This window comes from Dermacentor silvarum, chromosome 9 (assembly GCF_013339745.2).
Source record: "Dermacentor silvarum isolate Dsil-2018 chromosome 9, BIME_Dsil_1.4, whole genome shotgun sequence".
Classification (NCBI taxonomy): Eukaryota; Metazoa; Arthropoda; class Arachnida; order Ixodida; family Ixodidae; genus Dermacentor; species Dermacentor silvarum.
The window spans coordinates 87,948,076-87,968,749 of record NC_051162.1 but is presented as its reverse complement, the minus strand read 5'-3'; the positions used below and the strand labels follow the sequence as shown (position 1 = coordinate 87,968,749).

Sequence of the window (20,674 nt, the reverse complement as noted above, 5' to 3'; positions counted from 1 at the left end):
TAGGGGCAGACTGCCAATCATGAATTCTTGTTCCCTTGCTACGCTATCCAACATTACCTTTGTCTTCTGCATAAGAGTCTCCGACCCTACTCTGACACTTTCATGGTTAAGGCCTTCAATAATTTGTTGCTATTAATCCCCAATGTTGCTGAACTGGACCGTGTCAACTGCAAACCGAAGGTTGTTGATTATTCACCGTTGATCCTCACTGCTAAGCCTTCCCAGTATAAAAGCTGCAAAACTGCTTCTAAGCAAACAGTGAATAGCATTGGAGAGACTGTGTCTCCTTCCCTGACCCCTTTCTTGATCGGTAACTTTCTACTTTTATTTGGGAAAACCAAAAGAGAGAGAGAAAGAAGAAAAGGGGAAAGGCAGGGCGGTTAACCAGAGGAGCAGGTCCAGTTTGCTACCCTACGCTGGAGAGAGAGGGGAGGGGGAAGTAAAGTGACAGGAAAGTAGATATACAGGAATAAAGGCAGCCCAGGTGCACAATCACAGTCAGTCCCTGTCACCGCATGCAATTACTGCACATAACAGTAGCACTTGTAGCACTGTGAACATCTGTTGTGCTGTGGTACTTTGCGGATATTTGCCAAGATAATCACGCGTGCCTCCTGTACTCCTTGAAGACGCAATACTTCTTTGACTGATGGTATCTAAACGGAATCAAATGCCTTTTCATAATCTACGAAAGCCAAACAGACACTTTCATTGCAGTGCGCCAATTTCTCAATTACATAATTGCTTACATGCATGTGATCCATCGCAGAATATGCCTTCCTGAAGCCAGCATGTTCTCTTAGTTGATTGAAGTCAAGTGATCCCCTGATTCTATTTGACATTATCTTGGTAAATATTTTTTACTGTATTCAAAGTGAGCTAATGGGCATATAATTATTCAATTCCTTAATTGCGAGGCATGTTAGTTCACAGCCATTCGACATTCATATTGACCCAGTAACACCCTGTTTGTAGAGAATCAGCTATAATATTTCTTCAGAAAGTGATGTGCGCTTTTATAGTAAGAACGAAAAGATTTTCGAATGACCCTAATGAGATAGTTAATAAAGCATATATTTTTCAGCCACTACTTTTTTATTGAAACAATGCGCCGGCCAGAATTGTTTATTTTGGGAGTTCTTAAAAGTAAATGCAAGCGGCTCGGTCCAAAGACTCTGAGCAAGATTTCAGACATCTGGATAGCTTATCTTTCCTGACTTGAGCGCAGTCGCGAGGACTTCTTTCATTTACCGTTCAAATTTAACGGCACAATTGCTTGGGTGCTCGGCAAGAAAACATTGACTGGCCCCATTCACAGAAACCTTCGCCGCCGTGGCCGATGGGCTCAAGTAATACCCCTGTGGTAATCTTGTCCGCTGGCTTAATGACTTTGATTGTCGCGCAAGGTTCACAATGCTTCGTCTTCCTCTTTTGACAGGTTATCATGAACGGGACGCTTTCTGGTGTGTGCTGTTTTTTTTGAGCAACGCATATATGACGATGCTAAAATCTTGCAATAATGGAAACTCTTTCATCATTCTGGACGCTGCGTAAAAATTAAGTTTTTCGAAAGGAGATTTAGTGGTAGAGCGGACAATGAACAAAGATCAGTTACTGACGTTTTAGGCACTGCCCATGCCCTCTCGCCTTTTAATTGCATCAGAATTACGATGTTCATGTGAACAAAAATCCTGAGGCGTCCATCGGTTACCTTGTGGCGTTGGACCAGAGGAAACATTGAAGAGGAGGAGAGTGTGTGCCATGCCAAGTGGAGAGAAGGAACCATAGAGGTGAGCGACGGTCTGTGTGAAAGCGGGAGAGGCTGGCCTGTACGTCCCACGTTGTTAGCCAATAGGAATACAGGTGGCGCGCGACATCGTGTTTGCAGAGTAACATAGCTAGCGAGCCAGCAGTGGAGAGGAAGGAATCACACAGAGGCGCTTTGCGGTGGACTTAACAGCTTACTTGCGGCGTTAGACAGCTGCACTGCTGTCATGTGACGGCACGAGCTATTTAGACCGTTTAAAATGGATGAAGTGCCGTCAATGAGTATGGAATCTCATGCTGAGGTCCAGCACTGGCGGATTGAAAGGTGACAGTGGGTGCGCCGCGCACGTGGCCGCCAGTACATGCAGCGCTGCCCGACGGTACCCCTGGAAGCAAGATGCTGCAGTGTGGTATATCACGGCGGTGAGACCGCTGTTGTGCAAGAGCTTTCCAGAACAGTTCGTTATCACGCATGGTGCTGAAGCCAGGTGCCGAGCTGATCGGCCGAACGCCAGCTCGCCTCGCTGCCCCGCGGCAGGCGACACCTCCTCGAAACACACTGGGTGTGCCCCGTACCGGCGCGCGTCACGCTGATGAGTCACCGAACCGGCGGAGTGTCTGATGCAACCGACGTCAAGCCTTCTCGCTCATTCATCGAATTTTAGCAGCGACCAGCGGCGTTTCCTGATTTCAGGGTTCGAACTGCCGACTGGTGCAACGCATCCAACGCATCCGGGGGCTATAAGAAGCGAGCCGCAGGAAGACGGAAAGCGAGCAAAGGGATACGTGCTCCCGGGTTCTCGGCGCGGGCCTTAGTGCGAAACCGTTGTGCTCTCGGCCCCTGTGCCGACTATGTAACGACCTTGTATACATTGCACAGAAATGTTTTCTCATCTCACCGTCGCCTTGACCGCTTCATCGATCAGCTCTGCTGAGCAGTGGCAGCAGGCTGAGATGCACGAAACCCAACAGCGTTTTTTGGAGTAGCATTACTGCTTCCGCGACCAGCGAGCTGTCCTGTGGTTCACCCTAGTGCCACCGGAGCGCTGCAAGCCTGGTGCGCTTTTTTGTGATGACCCAAGTGGTTCGGCTGTGCGCGCCGCCAATTTTGCGACGTCGTTTGCTTGCGCACTGCTGCGAACATCGCGCTTCTGTTACGTGCGCTCTGCCGGTGCCGCACACATGCGCTGCAAGCAAGACACAGGTTGCATACGTGTGACGGAGCCTTACGTGCGTCCGTAAACGAAAAGAACGTCGGAACAAAGGAGTAGAACAGTTTTTTCGCATGTTCATTCATTCAAAAAAAAAAGAGAAGCAGTTGCAGGCATGTGCACGTGCGGAAGTTAGAAGAAGTTCTAATATTTTATGGGCTCTCCTCTGGCGGGCACTACGGCAGTCATTCTGCAGGGCTAACTTTGATACAGGATGGCGGCCAATGTACAGCGCGTGTAACAAGGGCGCGGTGTTCACAGGAGTTCACAAGCAGACGACGTCGGAAAATTGGCAGGCGCGCACAGCCGAGCCATTTCGATCGGCATGCAAAAGCACGCCAGACTTGCAGTGCCCCACTGGCACTGCGGCGAACCACAGACCGGCTCGTTGGCGACCGCAAGCGGTAATCCTGCTCCAAGATTGTCGCAGTTTCGCTCGAAAGGCGAAGCATCGTTTGCGATAGCAAATTAGTGGACAGCTATACGCAGTAAGGACAGAGTTTTATCGGTTGTATAAACTTGTAAACATAGGAATACTAACTAAATTAACAAGCATGGTGTCATGTGCGCACAATGAACACATAATCTCACTCGATGACCGCGGAAACGCGCTGTCAGAACGCTGGAGTGAGGAAACACAGCAGCCGAAGCGAGTGAATTGACCTTCGTGATGCATCTCGCAGAAACCCGAATTAAGCCGCGAAAACACAGCGCGCGGCAAGCTCTGTCCCCGTCGCAGATGGCTTTCAAGGTACAGCGGCCCAGGCCGCCGGGCCGCCCGATGTAAAACGCACCCCATCTACCTACCTTCTCCCCCCCGGAACCTTGCGGAGACTTGCGGTCCAGGCCGCCCGGACTAGTATTTGTTGTGTTGCGTGGTTCATGCGAAGGAGCAGACAAGTTTCCAGGGGCGAAGCGACGTTTATTGCCACATGTTCATCGGTGCGTGGCTGGTCGAGATAAGCCCACGCGCAGGTTGCGGCGCACGCCTTTTATTGCCTGCGCATTAAGGACTGCGGCGATAGGCCGGACACCACAGTATTCCCCCCCCCCCCCCTCTTTCCTACCCTTCCCCCAGGGCAGTGCGCACTACGGAAGACGGTGCGCTTCTTCCCCGCTTTCGCCCCTTCCGCGCGCGAGATTGAGCCAAGATCGCCGGCTCACCGTCGCACGCTTTCACTCGCACACACAGCGTAAGGCGCATTGGCGATTATTTTATCGCTCTCGGACTTTATACTGAACCTCATAGTGACACCGACGGCGACGGCAGAAATGCGCCTGGAGTGTCCAAAAAATGTCTGCTTAGTAGGGAAAGCAGAAGCTAAGTGGGCCAAGCGTCAGGTTGAACATTAGGTGTGAACTGACATGTGTTAGGTGTCGTTAAGAAGCCTTGTGGCGTTCTTTAGGGATCTTGCCGGTTACTTAAGGTTTGCGGAAGATGAATGCTAGCGCATTCTCGTCGGATGAACATTTTTTACTGGTTATTACGACATCCTTGGCCGGTTCGCATTGAAGATCATTTTAGTCAAGAGTTCGACGGAATACCGTCTGGTCAGGTAAAAGCATTGTTATTTGTGAAGCAGGCCACTGACCAAGGTCAAAATGAAAACAAAATGACGCTTCGGGATCCATACGGATCCCTTGTTCACAATGGAATGTTGGCTGAGGAAAATGTTCTTAAGTTTTCATGAAACGCAAAATGATAAGATCATCTTGAGTTTCTATTTTGGTGCTGATCGTCGAGGAGACACTGTTACGATTATGGTTGCTTTCTGATGTTTTTCGTTGCTATTGTTTTTCTTTCATAATTTACCAGCTCAAGCGATTCTTATTCTGTGAGAATTGATTGGCCCAACTGCTGCTGCTCCTAACTTGTAAGCTTTGAGTCTGTCAACATGCCGCGTTGAATCGCGATACGAGTTGGCCACAAGGGAGGCTTCCTGTAATATGTTCCTCCACTGCATTTTTTATTATCAAATGTGTCCATGGCTGGTTTGTGTTTTTATATGAAGGCCCGTCAATGCGAGACACAAGCGCAGATAGTTATTCAGATTTGAGGCTTTCATCTCAAAGTCATGAACTCGCGGGAACAATAACGGACGAATTGCGCCGTACCTTAAGGGTAGGGATAAATTTATTACATGCCTGCGCGAGCACTTCCTAGGTGGTATTGTTTTGCAATGATCGAAGAAATGTGTACCATTCCTTGGTCCCTCTGTGTAGGCGTTATCATTTTCAAGTTCATTTAATGACTGTTCAGATGTAGTTTAATATAACATATGAGGCATATGGTTGGCACAGAAAGCGTTGACTTAAAATGCGGACAACTCGTTCTTAGAGCAGGAATAAAATATTCGAAAATAATAGATATGCTGTTGTTGCACCGATATTCTCAATCAAGCGCGCTTTTTGCTGAAGCACTTGAAAACTGGAGCTCCTCGGTGCAAGTCTACGCCACCAAGGGCTGATGTGTGTGGCGCGTCTATTTATTTTCTCCTCTTATCTCTGTCATTGCAGAATGATAACCTGTCTGTACCATTTGAGAATATGACGCAAGCTGTGGATGGCGAGAAAACGCTCGAGAATCTGCTAGAGTTCGCCAGGACCAAGACTGTCTCAAATAACTCTGTGTTCTATTTTTTTACAAAGTTGGTATTTGTTACCTCTGAGCTTCATACCTGTTAAATAATGGCGTTAGGACATGATAGTTCTCAAAATGTCCAATGTTATTAGATTGCATGGTAAAGGCACGTTCTTTTGATCGTGAATTTTTATAACTTGGGTTGCCAAACGTTGTAAAATTGGCATGAATTACCCGCGGCCACCTTCTTATTATTTGATTGGGTGCATTTTCTCCTTTATTTGGCACATCAAGCAGACATAAACAATATAAAGAACAAGAATATTTTGCTACTTTCAATCATTCTACGCTGTAGCCTCAGCAACAGTTTGCTCTGACTCAGCGCCTTTAATATTACTTTTCAACTGTCCCTGTCTGTAACTAGTTGGAAGTCCGGGCCATATAGGACGCCCTTAACGCAACCCACTGTTTATAAATCAGCGTATGTGTGTATTTGGGTGATGTTGTCATCGTCCATGTACACACATACGGTGATTTATTGAGTGCCAGTAAAAGACTGACGCGAGGTAGTAAAGGTACATTAATTTTCAATCAATACATGTTTCACAATAACTCGCATTTCAGTATTCACATAAACTGAGCTTAAGGACATACATGTGCCCTCTAAATGCAATGGCAGATAACAATACACGACTAAACAAAGATCATGCATGCACCGCCACCTCTTGTAGGCGACTCATTTATCGTTTTCCTACGTCAACAAGCACTTCCTCCAACGCATACACGCAATTTCATTCCCCATGTGCACTCCTCCGGTCCCACAGCCTTACAACTCTGACGGAATTTTAACTGAGGAGGCCACGGAATAGGGTACCTGTCAGTGATATTGCCACTTGTGAATAAAATGGCTTAAATAGGATAACACCACCTGCCCCAAATCTAAAAGCTTGGCTGGACACCGATCTGTACCACCTGCTGTGAGCTTACCCAGGTAGAGGGCAAATGCGAGAGACATCGCTCAGATGGTTTGTCTTCCACAGTGACTGGCACGCTGAATACATTAAGCGAAGTCAAGATTACTGTAAAAGGGGCCTTTCTAAACATGATTACAATGTCACATTGCATGCATTTTTATTACTTTTTATTATGCCTTAGGCAGCCCTACTCAAACTTAAACTTCATGGCTCAAACTCAAACTCTCTATGCTTATGTCATGTCATTCCTTGTCTTCACATCAGTATTTCTGGCAAAAAAAGAAATAAACACTTCGAAAATTTCAGTAAATTAGGCCAGAAAAAAGTGCACAAAGAAAATGTATAGAACAAACCGGCAAAAACCTCTTTTTATACTTACGGAACACTCACAACACGCACGTTATCAGCTATTGAGAAAAAATCTATATGCTGAAATTTGAACGCGGACACAGAACCAACGGGAGATAACAGAATTATGTTTTCATATTGTGTTAGCTACAATTTTTCCACGGTCGTCCCTATCTGGAGGGCCAAGCACTCCAGCATTCTTAATGTAAAAAAAATGACCTTGATATTCTTCAGTAGCGCATGAATATAAGTTTGTTTCATAATTTTCCTGGTTGGCGGAATGGAAAGAAATCAGTTATTTATATTTAGAGAGTAAATGTTTGCCCAGCAAGGCACGAGGCAAGCTATTGATTGATTTTCTAAGAATGCCCGACCATTTCCCTACGCCATAGTACACGCGGATGTCACGCGTATTTCTGCTGTGAAGATCCAGTTAAACTGTCTGTTATAATGAATGACTGCACAACAATTATTTCATGAAGCAAAACAATTAACCTATCGAATTCTTTTGACCATATATACAGGACCACCCACGTAATTTTAGTCAAACTTTAATACTACGCAAATGCCACGTAGCTGGGCAGAAGCAAGATAATGTTGTTTGCCGTCGCTTACAGTTACTCAGATTATTTTTTGCATTCCGCCTAATTAATAATTAGTCCGAATTATTTATTTGACCTCTCAAGTATTATAATTAGATGAAAATTGTCAATGTGATAATGTAGAGCAACGCGAGAAACTGTCGATACAGCTTTCTGTTGCTCCATATGTGCTACATCAAAGTGTTTTTCCGAGCGTGGAAGAAACCCGCGAATACACGCAATATTGCCGGGGGATGGCGGCTAGAGGCACTTTGCGTGTATTCGTGGTGTTACGGGCCGGGGTTTGGTGAACTTTCAACAGTGTCTGCTTGGAGCTCGAACCAGGTTGACCATCGGAGAGGGTCCGGCAGGGAAGACGAGGTGACGTAAAAACAAATAACACAAGTTTAATAGATGGTTACGGGCGAGTGGTGTGCTCCAAAAAACATATAAAAAACGTTCAACGTGCCTGCGCCTGTATGCTAGGGTAAAGCAAAAGTGTTCTCCACGTGGCTCTTGCTGGTTTCTTGTACCCACCACCATCCGGCCACTCTTCCCCTCTCCTGCCCCCACCGCAGGACAGGGCAATCAGACGAAGAAGTGAGGGTGGGTGACCGTAGCGGGGTGATCGTCCCCAGCGGGGGTGAGATGGTCGCAAGGCGGCACGACAGGTTTCGTCTCTGACGTATCACTGACAATCGCGACGGACACATCTGTTCATATTGACGAAAGAAATCGTTTGGCACGCCGTTTCCCATGTGTTCGCACCTGGTCCGGGCATGGCCACTCAATGTGAATCGCAACAGACTGCACGTGGTCCGGGCATGGCCGTTCTAGGGGAATCGTAACAGCGGGCTAAAGTTACGTCGGACACTCTGCAGATGTTATGAAAAAAAAGAGTAGCACTGCACGCACGAACCATCTGGATATGCTGTGATACTAATGACACAGATAAAATGATAACATTGCTCGCACAATCAATAAATATTCCCGCAGGATATAGTCATATATTACTTTCTTGTGTGTTATTTGTCAATTGCACTTTTAGGTAAGGGCGCAGGTCCTGCATTTCACATGTGTGTGCTTCAGAAATTTGCTACCGTAGGATGCAGCTTGAAAGTCTATGTTTTCCATAATTCTGCCTTTAACACGCGTAAAGGCTGCAACAATTTCCGTTTTAGCATTTTGAGCCCTCGGGAATAAGAGTAAATAATAATACAAGCATTGCGTCTCCTTATCTAACAGCCTACCTAACTGCACTTTACATGTTTTAACAAAATTGCCGTAGGTGTGGCTTCCCTGTAGATGTAATTGGAGATGTTAAGCAATACATTCTTCACACTTTAGTAATTCATTTTTGTACAACTTCAAGTATGCACACCAAATAGATTGCGATTTTATAACTCGCAAAGGACATAATGGGAATTTGGTATAGTACGGGGACAAGAGCATGATTGCTCGGAAAGAAACACGCACATATGCACACTGTCGGTTCTGATGATATCACACAGCTGTGCGTTTAGTCTGCCGCTTCGCAGGATGCGTCTGTACATAGGCAGAACTTGTTTTCGTAATTGTGTTCAGAGGATGAACATATCGTTTCAAACTTCACTTATTTATATTTTAACGGAAAACGTGGCAGTCGAGTGAACAGAGTGTCGCAGAATGCATATACTTGCATGCAACATTCCTCCATTTGTTTTTGCTCTGTTGCTGACAGCACGTGATATGTCGAATACGTTGGTAAAATAAATAACATATTTTGCTTTCATGGCGGGCTCATCCTCGAACCTCCCCTGAAATGTAATTTAGGCCAATAGTTCCCAAAGTATCGAGATGTTCGTGCTCTAGAAATCTACAATAAATTATTTTCAATAAATAGCCTTCGTGGACACTAACTTATATTTTGTTAAACATTTACTTGGAACCCATATAGGTATTTTTGATTTCTTTGCTGAGGTAAACTGCATTCATTCTCGCTAATAATACATATCGCGTCACCTGGCTCAGACTAGCGAAAAATGAAATCTGTAAGTGCTCTCTATGGCAATACAAGCTTTCAGTGCGTGGTGAAAAACGTGACACTGGCATAAAGTGCATGGTGAATAAATTTGAATTATTTGTTTAGTGCATAAAACGACAAGTGTAGGAACAGTTGCGAAGAAGGCATGACTGTGAGCCCTGCACATTTAATCAGTATACTAACCCAAAGGTGATATAAAACCAGGGTTCGGAAAATTACAAAAGTCAATTTTGTGTATAATTTAAAGTATAAAAAATTTGAAATATATTTCTAAAGTCAAGTCCTTATGTCACACGCCTGAAGATAACGTTGCGCTTCAGTTTCTGATGATCCTAGCCAGCGATATTTTGTAGCTTGACTAGAGCCACAAAAGAACTGTTCAAGAACGCATTCGGCCAAATAGACTGTCACAGTGAAAATAGTCAATTTTGCTGGCGGCATTCTTGCTTTGGCTTTTATGACTGAAGTAGCCAACTGAAGGCCAGTTATGGTTATCTTTGAAAATGCAATCTGTGCTCTCGTGCGCCTTTTTTATGACAGTAAATGTGCCTCATTTTGAACGTATCTCCCGGCCCATTCTTCATATTTCTCTATGTAGCTTCTTGCCTTGAATTATATTCGTACGTATAGTATTTGTTTTTTTTTTCAGTCGAAGTATACTAAAGGAGAGCGGTAAAAAACATGAAACTGATCAAGTACCAGTTGAACGTTTTGGTAAGATTTTTATTGTTATATAAAGCCTAGCAGCTTATCCTGCCCAGTTTCTCAGACATCAATAGCGCTACCATTATGACAATAATGTTGCAGTAATTGACCAGGAAGGATGTATTGTTATTGCGGTGCTCATTTAACGATTTCGAAATTCTAACGTAAACGGCAAAAAATGACGCTAAGGCGCAAAAAAAAAGAAATTTGCACCAATCGTAAGTTTGTCACTTCTGAAAACAAAGCCAGTGCATTCCTTTTCGTAAAAACGGCCATATAACGGCATCAAGGGAGAGCATTTTGAGAAACAATAGATAACTATCTTGGGGATATGATTATACTCGTAATGATACCTCGTGATATCATTTTATTTTCATTTCGTTCGATTTATTGTTTCCGACCCAATACAGGACAGGGGAAGGTACGGCTGAAGGCAGAAAAGTCTGCATGACAATAGCCCAACCAACGATGAACTGTTCAGCTCTAGCGTGAACATTCTATAAGAAGTTAAATAGTTGATAGCGGATGCATTGGGAAAAAGTTAGGTCAATAAAAGTAGCGACAATTAGTAACACAACAAAAACAAATCAGTTTTTTTCTCTCATAGATCCTTAACCACCTGGCGCTTGAGGTCATACGTATTCTATGCAGGAGCACACGACAACAAATAGGATTTAACAATATTTTTGAAACGAAACGTCGCCATACATTCTTTCACATCCATGAGTGTGTTAAATTGGGCGTTTGCATAGCAGATAATTAGGCCAATGTTAAAACCGAATGAGCGGTCAAAAGCAACAAATGCTATCTGTATGGACTTCTGTGTGAACTTCTTTGTATTGCTTGGCACCATGTCTGCCTATGTAATAAACATGTTGGAGTAGTAAGTGCTGCATTTGTTTCAATATTCCTTTATTGGTCATGTGAGCGGAAAGATTGTATTTACCGTTGTGCATACACTGTCGTAAAAAAATATCTCCGCACGAAGCATAACAGTAAAATATAATCGAAATACTTTTGCTAAGATACAGTACCTACCAAAAGAGGTCATTTAGGGTATACTTTGTCGACCATCAATATGTGTTATCACACGTCTCATACTATATTACAGGTTAGCGATGACAATGCATAAGAATCCATTTGCTTTAAATGCTGTCGACGTTTTCACAGTTTAGACAAGTACGCTAAACGAGGCTCTCACTCATTTTTAGGAGAAGGTGCACTATGAATATATTGGGGGGTGGGGGAGAGGTTGCAAAAAGAATTGACTGAAGAATGGCTCCAAAAACGCTGTAAATAAGCCTTCCTGTTGCGAAAGCTATCAAGAGACCAGGAACGCAATTCTGTTATGAGTTCTCTCAAACCTACCACTCGATGGGCGGCTCATTATCGAGTTTATCTTTCTCGGCATAAACACAGTAGGTTGAATGATCTACCAATGCTCACATCTCGCAGATATTCTGAGGCTCTTTCATAAGAATGTGTTAGGGATGTCTTACCACATTGCATACATCGAGTTCAGTTATGGCACATGTCCACCAAGATTGCGCTAACGAAATGTCTTAGCACATATTACAAACAGTGGTTGACAGCTTGCTCATTAGTCATCGTAATTTCACGGAGTGGGCGCGTTGTTTCGAGCTACTCGGAAGAATGTGGTAGCATACACTTATTGAAATTGATGGGAAGTTCACGACGATTTAGTAGTTTTATTTCTTAAATGCTTGACTAGTAGTAGACTACTAGTGTAACACAGCATCCGAGAGTTTCAGGTGGGCTGATTCATTTTCCTCTGTAAGTTTACTTCCATGCCGCACCTGTACGAGTTTCTTTGGGTGCTCCTTGGCAGGAGGCTGCCTTGGCAACTGGGACCCAGGGAACGATCGTGTCCTGCGCAGTATCTGCAGCAAACAGTACCTGCGGATCATGGAAAAACTTTCTATAAGTGGCACGATCTGCTTCTCCACACAGATTTAGACAAGTTATATCGGCTCAGCCTAATGTATTTATTGTTTTTAGAGAAGCGTTATATATACAGCTTTACAGTTTTAGCCTTTTATATTAGTAGCACAACTAACTAGTGTTTTTTAGCCATTTTCTGTTCGATATTTATTGCATACAGTTTTACTCCGTTATGTTTAGGTTTGTAACCCCTTTGTTACGATGTTTTGTCAATAAGCATTAATAAAAAAATTGTTCTTACTCTTGTGCCTGGGACCTCATTGGGTCCTAGGTATGACAAGGGTAGTTCAAGGGAACGTTACAGGTCCCAGAGCCCTCCACCCAAAGTCCATAAAGGTATATGCCATTGCACTGGGACCTTTTCTGCACAATGAACAGGATTGGAACACGAGACCGGAGTTTTTGCGCGCGCACATGAAATTTCTCGGAAACCTAGCCATAAACAGCGTCGCTGTAAAAAAAATAGTATAGCGCGTATTCAGGAGCTAGAGTTTTCAAGGCGCTCAAGTCAAATTCCGACTCCCAAAAGAGTTCTACAAGTAACGAAATATTTCAATATCGTGTAGATAACTATACGGCATACGAAATAACGAAAACATTGACCATTGCTTTTTATGCTGTTCATGATGATAGTTTTCAGTAGCTAATGAGTCAAGTAGGTATTAGAGGCAATTAGGTAGCCCATAAGTTAGCTATCGCCATGTGCGCATTCAGCACCCTCACTGCAGTTACATTTGTCGCATAAGGCACCATTACCTTTTGTTGCACTGCAGCATAGACTTGGCAACCAGATATGCGTCAATGAACTGGCGCAGCATATATTGTGTGTCTTCAAGAGAAGAAGGCCCTGAAATTGTAGCTTCTGTGGCAATGCCAACCCTTCAGTGCAGCATATTATCATAGCAGGTCCTACGTTACACCAACGGCGGGTTCCTCTCCGTGACCTTTAAACGTTTTTTACAGACATCCTCTCACAGTAAGCACAATGCTCGAAACATGGTCATGCCTTGATAAACCGAGTCCGTCAATTGACGCCCTCAGTGACCGTTAGCTGGCACTTCATTGAAGAGCCACATTATTGAGTTATTGTATCCACAAAGTTTTTTTCTTTCTGACATTTTCATACGGTGGCCTTGTCGTTTTGGGTGGTCGCATTTATGTGCCAATAGGAACGTTGCCTATATTATTATGTAAAAAAATTATGTATGCTACTCCAATACTCTATTCTTTCTCGATCTGTGAGATGTGTGAATGTTCCTGCTATTGGATACCGTTTGCGGTGCTCGTGTGTGTAGGGAAAATGTTTGCGTGCTTGACTGAGACGAAGAGGGTACAAGGTGTTCAGTTTTGTATGCTTTGACAACATGAGGGACACAGGCAATCAAGAAAAGGAAGGCACAAGGCAAACTTATTGCGCGTTTAATGGAAGTGCACAAATGAGGAAACAGAAAGTTCACGTTGAAAAAAAAATAATTTGACGCCGGTAGTGGATAAACCAACACAAATTGCATACGCGTGTGATGTACTCCCAATGCAGCTACGGCGGTGGTTATCTTTCGTTCTGTATTCTCGAATATTTGCGAATAAATGGTAGATTTGGCCCAAGGAGTGTTATCAGTGTCACTCATGGCATTCCGGCCACAGCGGTGCTTGTGACTTTTCCTGGGTGTGTAGTTGTCGAATTGTTCTTGTTCATTTCTTTATTCTTACCTTAGTAGTGTGTTTGGGATAACCGTGTCCATAGACACCGGCTTTTTCGTTATTCTTTGTGCCTAAATAAAGAAATACATTGCCTTGAAAGAAGGTGCCCCTGCGGTCTTTTATTACAACGCCTTCTGAAGTGGTGGAGTACACTGCTCGGTATAACGAGGGAAACCAAAACAGAACTCAAAAGAGTAAAAAAATACCTGCATTTTGCAGCCTTGTTTAGCAAAGCAATGCAAATGAGAAATGATACATTATTTCTGACGCGAAGAAATTGTGAGCGCCTCATGAAATATATTGCATAATATTTATAGATTTTATATTGTAGTGATATAAAATGGCTCTTCGAACTAGTCATTTCTTGCAGCGCATCTTGAATGGATTTTTTCGAAAGTATCATATCAGTAGAACAGCAAGTTGCAGAATCTCAAACATAAATAATAACTCTCAATTATCTTTTCAGAAATGAACACCCGGGGAACGTTCTGTAGTACGAACGCGAGTGCTGCAGTTGTGAGCATTCCAAATGAAGCACTTGGTATTGACTTCGCTGCCCGTGCGACGGCGTTTGTGTAAGCATATATTGTGCAATTTTTCTTCTCCAAATAAAAATGCAAAGAAGCCACTGCACTCAAAAATTGGATTTGATAGAATCACATTACGCTTCGTTGTTTTTCCCATGCTAGTCCTCTTCGAAATCCAATATTTCATTGTGCATCTTTTGCGAGTCTTCACTAGTGGCTATCCTCTTAGCTACTTTTCTGTAGGATGACAGTAATGATGACGGGGGTGCCAGCCGTGCCTAAATCATCATTTTCCGGGTTATCATGTGCAGCGCCTTCGCTCTTGTTCCTTAACCATTATTCTTCCCTTCCTAACCAATAACTTTGTGTGTATTTTCTCCATTTCCTTTGATGAGGCACTCAGCCTGTTTTTATTTGTTAAAACAAAAGTGTGAAAGCAGACCGAACCACCCAAAAATGTGACGAATACCATTTTAGCCAGGGGACGTGGAAGGTGCAAAATGCTGAATATAAGCCAAGGAAGAATTTAAAAAATGTGTACAAGCACAGAACATACAGCGCAAAGAGAACAATGACGCTTGAAGTCTGTCTTATCAGTTATCAGTCCGAAATTTGCGGGTACACAACACTTATTACAAATACACGTGTTAGCACGAGCCAACTACTGACTTGTCGGTACGAAGAACCTTGGAAAATTTGAAAAGTAGCATCAAGTGGGAATGATTCGGAACATTGCGACCCCAGCAAAAAACTTCAATAAAATATGAAGCTCTTCTTGAAGCAATGGTCGTAGCGTTGAAAAAAAAAGCCACAATGAATGTGACAAAAACAACGCTAACGCGCATAGAGCTTTCCGTAGCGCTGGTTTCCATGCCCGCGTGACAAATACATTGGACAAGTGAAAGGATTTTTTTCATCTTTTACATGCTGAACGTGAGCTGTACATTTGGGGGTACGCTTGAGAGTATGTAGGTGACCTTTTTACTGATAGCGATGAATGCAGATGTAAGCTAGTGGTAAAACCTTCTTCATGCGGAACAGGACGCGCTTTGCGTAAGTGGTATCAAAGCGCGGACGATGCCTCTTGCAAGCGAGCCTTTTAACGGGAATTCCCCGCGCGAGTCAATATTTTAAAGGCATATATGTTTTGTGTAAGATAAGTTGACAAACACATTTCTCCTTATTACAGTCGCAAGAAGCACTATGATTGCTAGATGATAGTGGTACGATCCGATGTTCTGAGTTTGCGTTGTTGCCTCTGCCAAATTATTGGTAGTTTTGTGCCTCAAATCAGTTAAGAAGACGTCTTATAACTTTTGCCGCCTCAGTCTGGTTCTGCATGTGGCGCATATTTACAGTTGCGTAAGGTTTAATTTTGTGGGAATTTTCGAGCCCAGATAAAACCAGCACAGAGCTTATATTTTGTCTCAAACGTTTCTATTACACTAGCTATAGTTCCTGTTAACAGTCCTTAGGTCTGCAATTCCATAGCCAACACGTTATAATCTCAGTTCTTGCACATATGTTCGATGTCATAAGGATGTTAAGCCTTATTTATTGACCAAATTTTTTGTGCTAGCGTAAAAATGCTTCGGTAATTTTTCTACAGCTCTTGGAATTCCGATTGCTTTTATATCAGTCTAGTAGAATTGACTCATTCATGGAAATGTTCGACAACGTCGCTGTCAGTAATACATGTGAGCAGGTAGAAGTGGCTTGACGCAGGTGTGCGTGAGAAAATGTATACATTGGAAGCTATATATATGTCAATCGTACACTACGATTGACATATATATGTTCCGCTGAAGACGACTATTTTCTAAGATAATGTAGTTGTCGAATTGCGTGAGGCACGCACACACATTTCTATTTGTGTAGGTTTTAAATCTCTGTATCATTCTCGGCCACAGATTCGGGTCAACACGGTATAAGAGCTTTACTCGGAGCGATCGGCGATATATGAATGAGACGTTCTTGTAAGTGCACACTGGATTTTATATATCTTCAACTTTTATTTTATCTCTTAGGTTTAAGAAAAATTGTGAAGCCGTGTGTGCTTCAGCTATTTGTGAATACGATTGTCTAAAAACCTCTCATCAAGCTGCGTCAAGGGTAACATTATTGTGGATAGCATTACAAAGATTTTATTACCGAGTTAGTGACCATATATGTTTTCAGGAATGAACATTCTTCTCTTATGCAAACAAATTACCCCTCTTCCTCCTCTTCTTCGGCCGTGACGATCTTCTTCGGGCGACCCTTGCGCTCGGCGCAAACTCACGAGGCAATGTGTGTCTCCACGCCTCGGCGACGCGGAGCTATATACTCTGGAGTGGCCTCATTGTCTAGCTCGCCCCCGCGCGGCTGTGGGGAGAAGTTAGGCAGAGCTACGGCGGAAGAGTGAGCGGCGCGGCTGCGGAGGTTAGGCAAGGCGTCGCAAGTTGGCACTGTGGCGGGAGCAGCGGCGGGGCGAGGAGGTGGCGGCGAAGCGGCGGCGATGAGGTGGCACTCCGTTGCTAGGCGACGATCGTGACGTCCTCGCCAGGCGGATGAGTTTTCTGCGTACACCACCGGATTACCTTCATCGTAAACAGCTTCGCTGTTAATAAATAAAGGAGCAGAAATAAAGAAACCGCAGAACCATCTTTGGGTTAGTGTATTTGTAGGCGACAGCCACCATGGTGGACCACGAAGAGAAATCGGTACATTTAGGCAGCACTGAAACGTGTACAATGACAAGTTATAAGTGCTGGACCTTGCAGAAACGCGCCAGAGAGAAATTTTAGGATAAGATACACGCAGCTAATTACACGTATATGTTTCCTAAAAACGGATCATGCTCACTATGGGAAACTGACCGAGAAGAATGGTAAGATCACCTGGGCCTGATTAAACAGGTATTGGAATAAATTCAGTCGCAAGAAAAGACGGTATGAAGCTTATAGAAAAATATCCAAAAAACAATAAAAATGTGCCGATGAAAATATGTAATACGTATATGCACATTGCCACGTAGTAGTGACGATGAAGAAAACATCAGAAATACTGTCAATGACAAAACTAGCTTTTTATTGGGCGAAATTGGGAGAACACGTGTCAGTATGTGTATGAGTGCATCACTACAAAACGTGATATGGCTGAGGGACGCTCCTCTTACAAAAGGACTCTTACAAATATATCAAATCAAATAAAAAAAACCCAGATGTCTAAAGTGCACACTTGCGGATGAGCATAAAGTTATCCTGGAACACTAGCACCTTAGTATGTCTCATAAAAAAAGAAAAAAAAAACTGAGAGGTTTGTGTTGTTTCAGGCACGTGGATTGAGGGTGAAAAAAGACAGATACCACTGAAAAAAAATCATAATTATTTCCAAGCTTAAACAAGTTATGGAAGTAGTGAACCAGATTTCACGAGAGCGTGCCTTCTTTCTGATGTCAGAACAAGTATTAAGGGGCAAGGAGGCAATTTCATAAATTATGCTGAGTCTATATCAGCGCAAACGGCTATTTAGTTGCATGGATGTGAAAATCTGATTGAATACATTCGTTTCAAATTATTACGGGTTGGGCAACGCACGTTCCTTGGCCTTAAATATGCATAAACTGAGAACGCGTAGAGTTGTTTGTAATTAAAAGCAGATTGTGGGCTGTAGTGTAGCTTTTGTTGCATTAGAAATGGTTTTTAGTGATAAATAAGATGATAGTAAGTATTTATAGGTAATAAGACAATAACATATTGTGATATGAAGCTAGGAAAACAAACATTTGACTTACTGAGCCAACATATTATTTCTGTAGTTCTTACAAACAGTACATAAACAAACATGGTGAATCTAACGCGTTTGTATGAAAGCACGAAATAAACGGTGAAAAATTCTCACCATAATGACTCAACTTATTGCAACTTGTGTCTTGATGCTACCAAGGTAGAGGTAATACACATCAATGAATCAATCAATCAATTAATAAATTGAATTTGAAGTTCAATTGATTGTATTATCATCTAGCTTGCTTTTGTGATATCAGTACATTCGTATGAGCGTCCGTATGACATTCAACTTCCATTTTCTGAAATTATAACCCATAGCAACTGATAGAAAAGGATGAACGACATCAACACCAGAACACTGAATCCTCGCTCTGGCCTTTTTTTCTAGTCGTTTACTTACCTTCATAACCATCTAGTGTTTCTTTTTGAATCTCCGCACCCTACACTAGACGCCTATTTCAGTGCATCTGAAATACATGCTGCTCTTCGCAAGCTTAACGGTCGTTCTGCTCCAGGCCCAGACGGGGTCACTAACAAAACCCTTCGTAATCTCGATGACGAGTCCGTGTCCCATCTAACTGACTACATCAACGATGGCTGGCGCAATGAGCCCATGCCAGCTGCCTGGAAGACTGCCAACGTTATCCTAATCCCAAAGCCTGGCAAACCATCTAGCCTCAACAACCTAAGGCCTATCTCCCTCAGTTCATGCGTAGGCAAAGTGATGGAACACGCCTTCTTAGCACGCATCAACACACACCTCGAAGACAACTCTATCTATCCCCACACCATCATTGGATTTCGCCCTCACCTTTCTACTCAATACGCTATGTTGCAGCTCAAACATCAAGTACAAAACGACCGTTTCCGTAACACGAAAGCCATCCTCGGACTCGACCTCACTCAAGCCTTTGACAGCATTTCCCATGAAGCTATCCTTGACCAGGTCTCCCACCTCCACCTGGAAGAGCGATCCTACAATTACATCCGTGACTACCTCTGCAATCGCACGGCCACCCTCTCGGTCGGGGATTTACGACCAGACTAGCTTCCCCTTGGCAGCAAAGGCACCCCCCCCCCCCGCAAGGTTAAGTTATCTTTCCCATGCTTTTTAACTTAGTCATGATTGGCCTTGCCAAGCAACTACAACGAGTCGACAATATCAATCATACCATCTACGCCGATGACATCACCATCTGGGCGTACCGAGGCAGCGATGGTCAAGTGGAGTCAGCCCTCCAAACGGCGATTGACACGGTTGAAGCCTATCTCCAAGGGACCGGACTGCGCTGTTCGCCGGCTAAATCGGAGCTTCTTCTCTACAAGCCCATTCAGCGGGGACGCCCTCCAAAACACCAATCTGAGCACCGACCCTGTGACTCTTATCACCTTACGCCTTCAAGATGGCAGTCCTATACCACACGTCTCTAGTATCCGGGTCCTCGGTCTCACTATCTCTACCAACGGCTCCAATGCCTTGGCTCTCAACAAGATCTGCGCCCAATCTCAAAACACCCTACGGCTTCTTAAACGCATCTCCAACCGACGAGGGGGACTCAAAGAAGAAAGCTTTCTCCGCCTCATGCAGTCCTTTGTCATATGCCACATCACCTACGTTGCTGCGTACCTCAACTGGTACCGGGCTGAGCAAAACAAGCTCGACACCCTCATACGAGGGGTCTACAAGCAAGCACTTGGCCTCCCGCATTACACCAGTACTGAACTCTTCAACCAACTAGGAGTTCACAACACCCTTGCCGAACTCATTGAAGCACAACAACGCTCTCAGCTTGAACGGCTCACCCTTACTGAAACGGGACGCTTTATTCTATCTACGCCTGGCTTTACTTACCATCAGCAACAGGGCCCCAAACAATCGATCCCGACTGACATCCGTAGCTGGATCCACACAGACCCTATTCCTAGAAATATGCACCCTGAATTTAACAGGGCCCGGCGCCAAGCTCGGGCCGGAGCAATCATAAAAGCTCTTGCTCGTGTACCTGGCGTTATATTTGTTGATGCAGCCCAATATTCCCATGACAAACGATTTGTGGCCTTCGCCACACGCGCTGGAGTCCTACACCACGCCTCCAGCGTCACTACCCCCACTGCTGAAAAGGCTGAAGAAGTGGCCATCGCCCTGGCCACTCTAGATGCCACCTGTCACCCCATCGTGTGTGACTCTCGCTCAGCTGTCACTAACTTCAGCAAAGGCCGTATTTCTCCTCAAGCTCTTCGTATCTTCCGCCAGGCACCACACTCTAAAGAAAGCATGATCTCCCTGAGATGGATCCCGGTCCACGCGGTCACTGTCCACCCAAACCTCCCCAACCTCAACGAGGTCACTCACTCCACTAGTCAACTGCGCCGGAGACACTGGAGACGAGTTGGACACCAGGGACAATCTGACTACTTATAACGATCACGTTAAGGCATTTTACCTTAGTCGCCGAACCTCCCCCCCCCCTCACCCCAAGTTCAGCCGGGCGCAGGCTACCACCCTGCGTCTGCTACAAACAAA

At 44.1% G+C, this 20,674-nt stretch overlaps 1 protein-coding gene across 1 annotated transcript in view; it reads left to right on the top strand.

The window, feature by feature from the left end:
• LOC125939857 (uncharacterized) overlaps positions 1-16,360 on the top strand; it is a 45,890-nt gene extending 29,530 nt beyond the window's left edge. The window contains exons 4-7 of the mRNA XM_049655349.1: positions 5,496-5,626; positions 10,135-10,199; positions 14,320-14,428; positions 16,291-16,360. Coding sequence (XP_049511306.1) covers positions 5,496-5,626; positions 10,135-10,199; positions 14,320-14,428; positions 16,291-16,360 — 375 coding nt within the window. The remainder of the gene's footprint in view (positions 1-5,495; positions 5,627-10,134; positions 10,200-14,319; positions 14,429-16,290) is intronic.
• Positions 16,361-20,674: the final 4,314 nt, after the last annotated feature.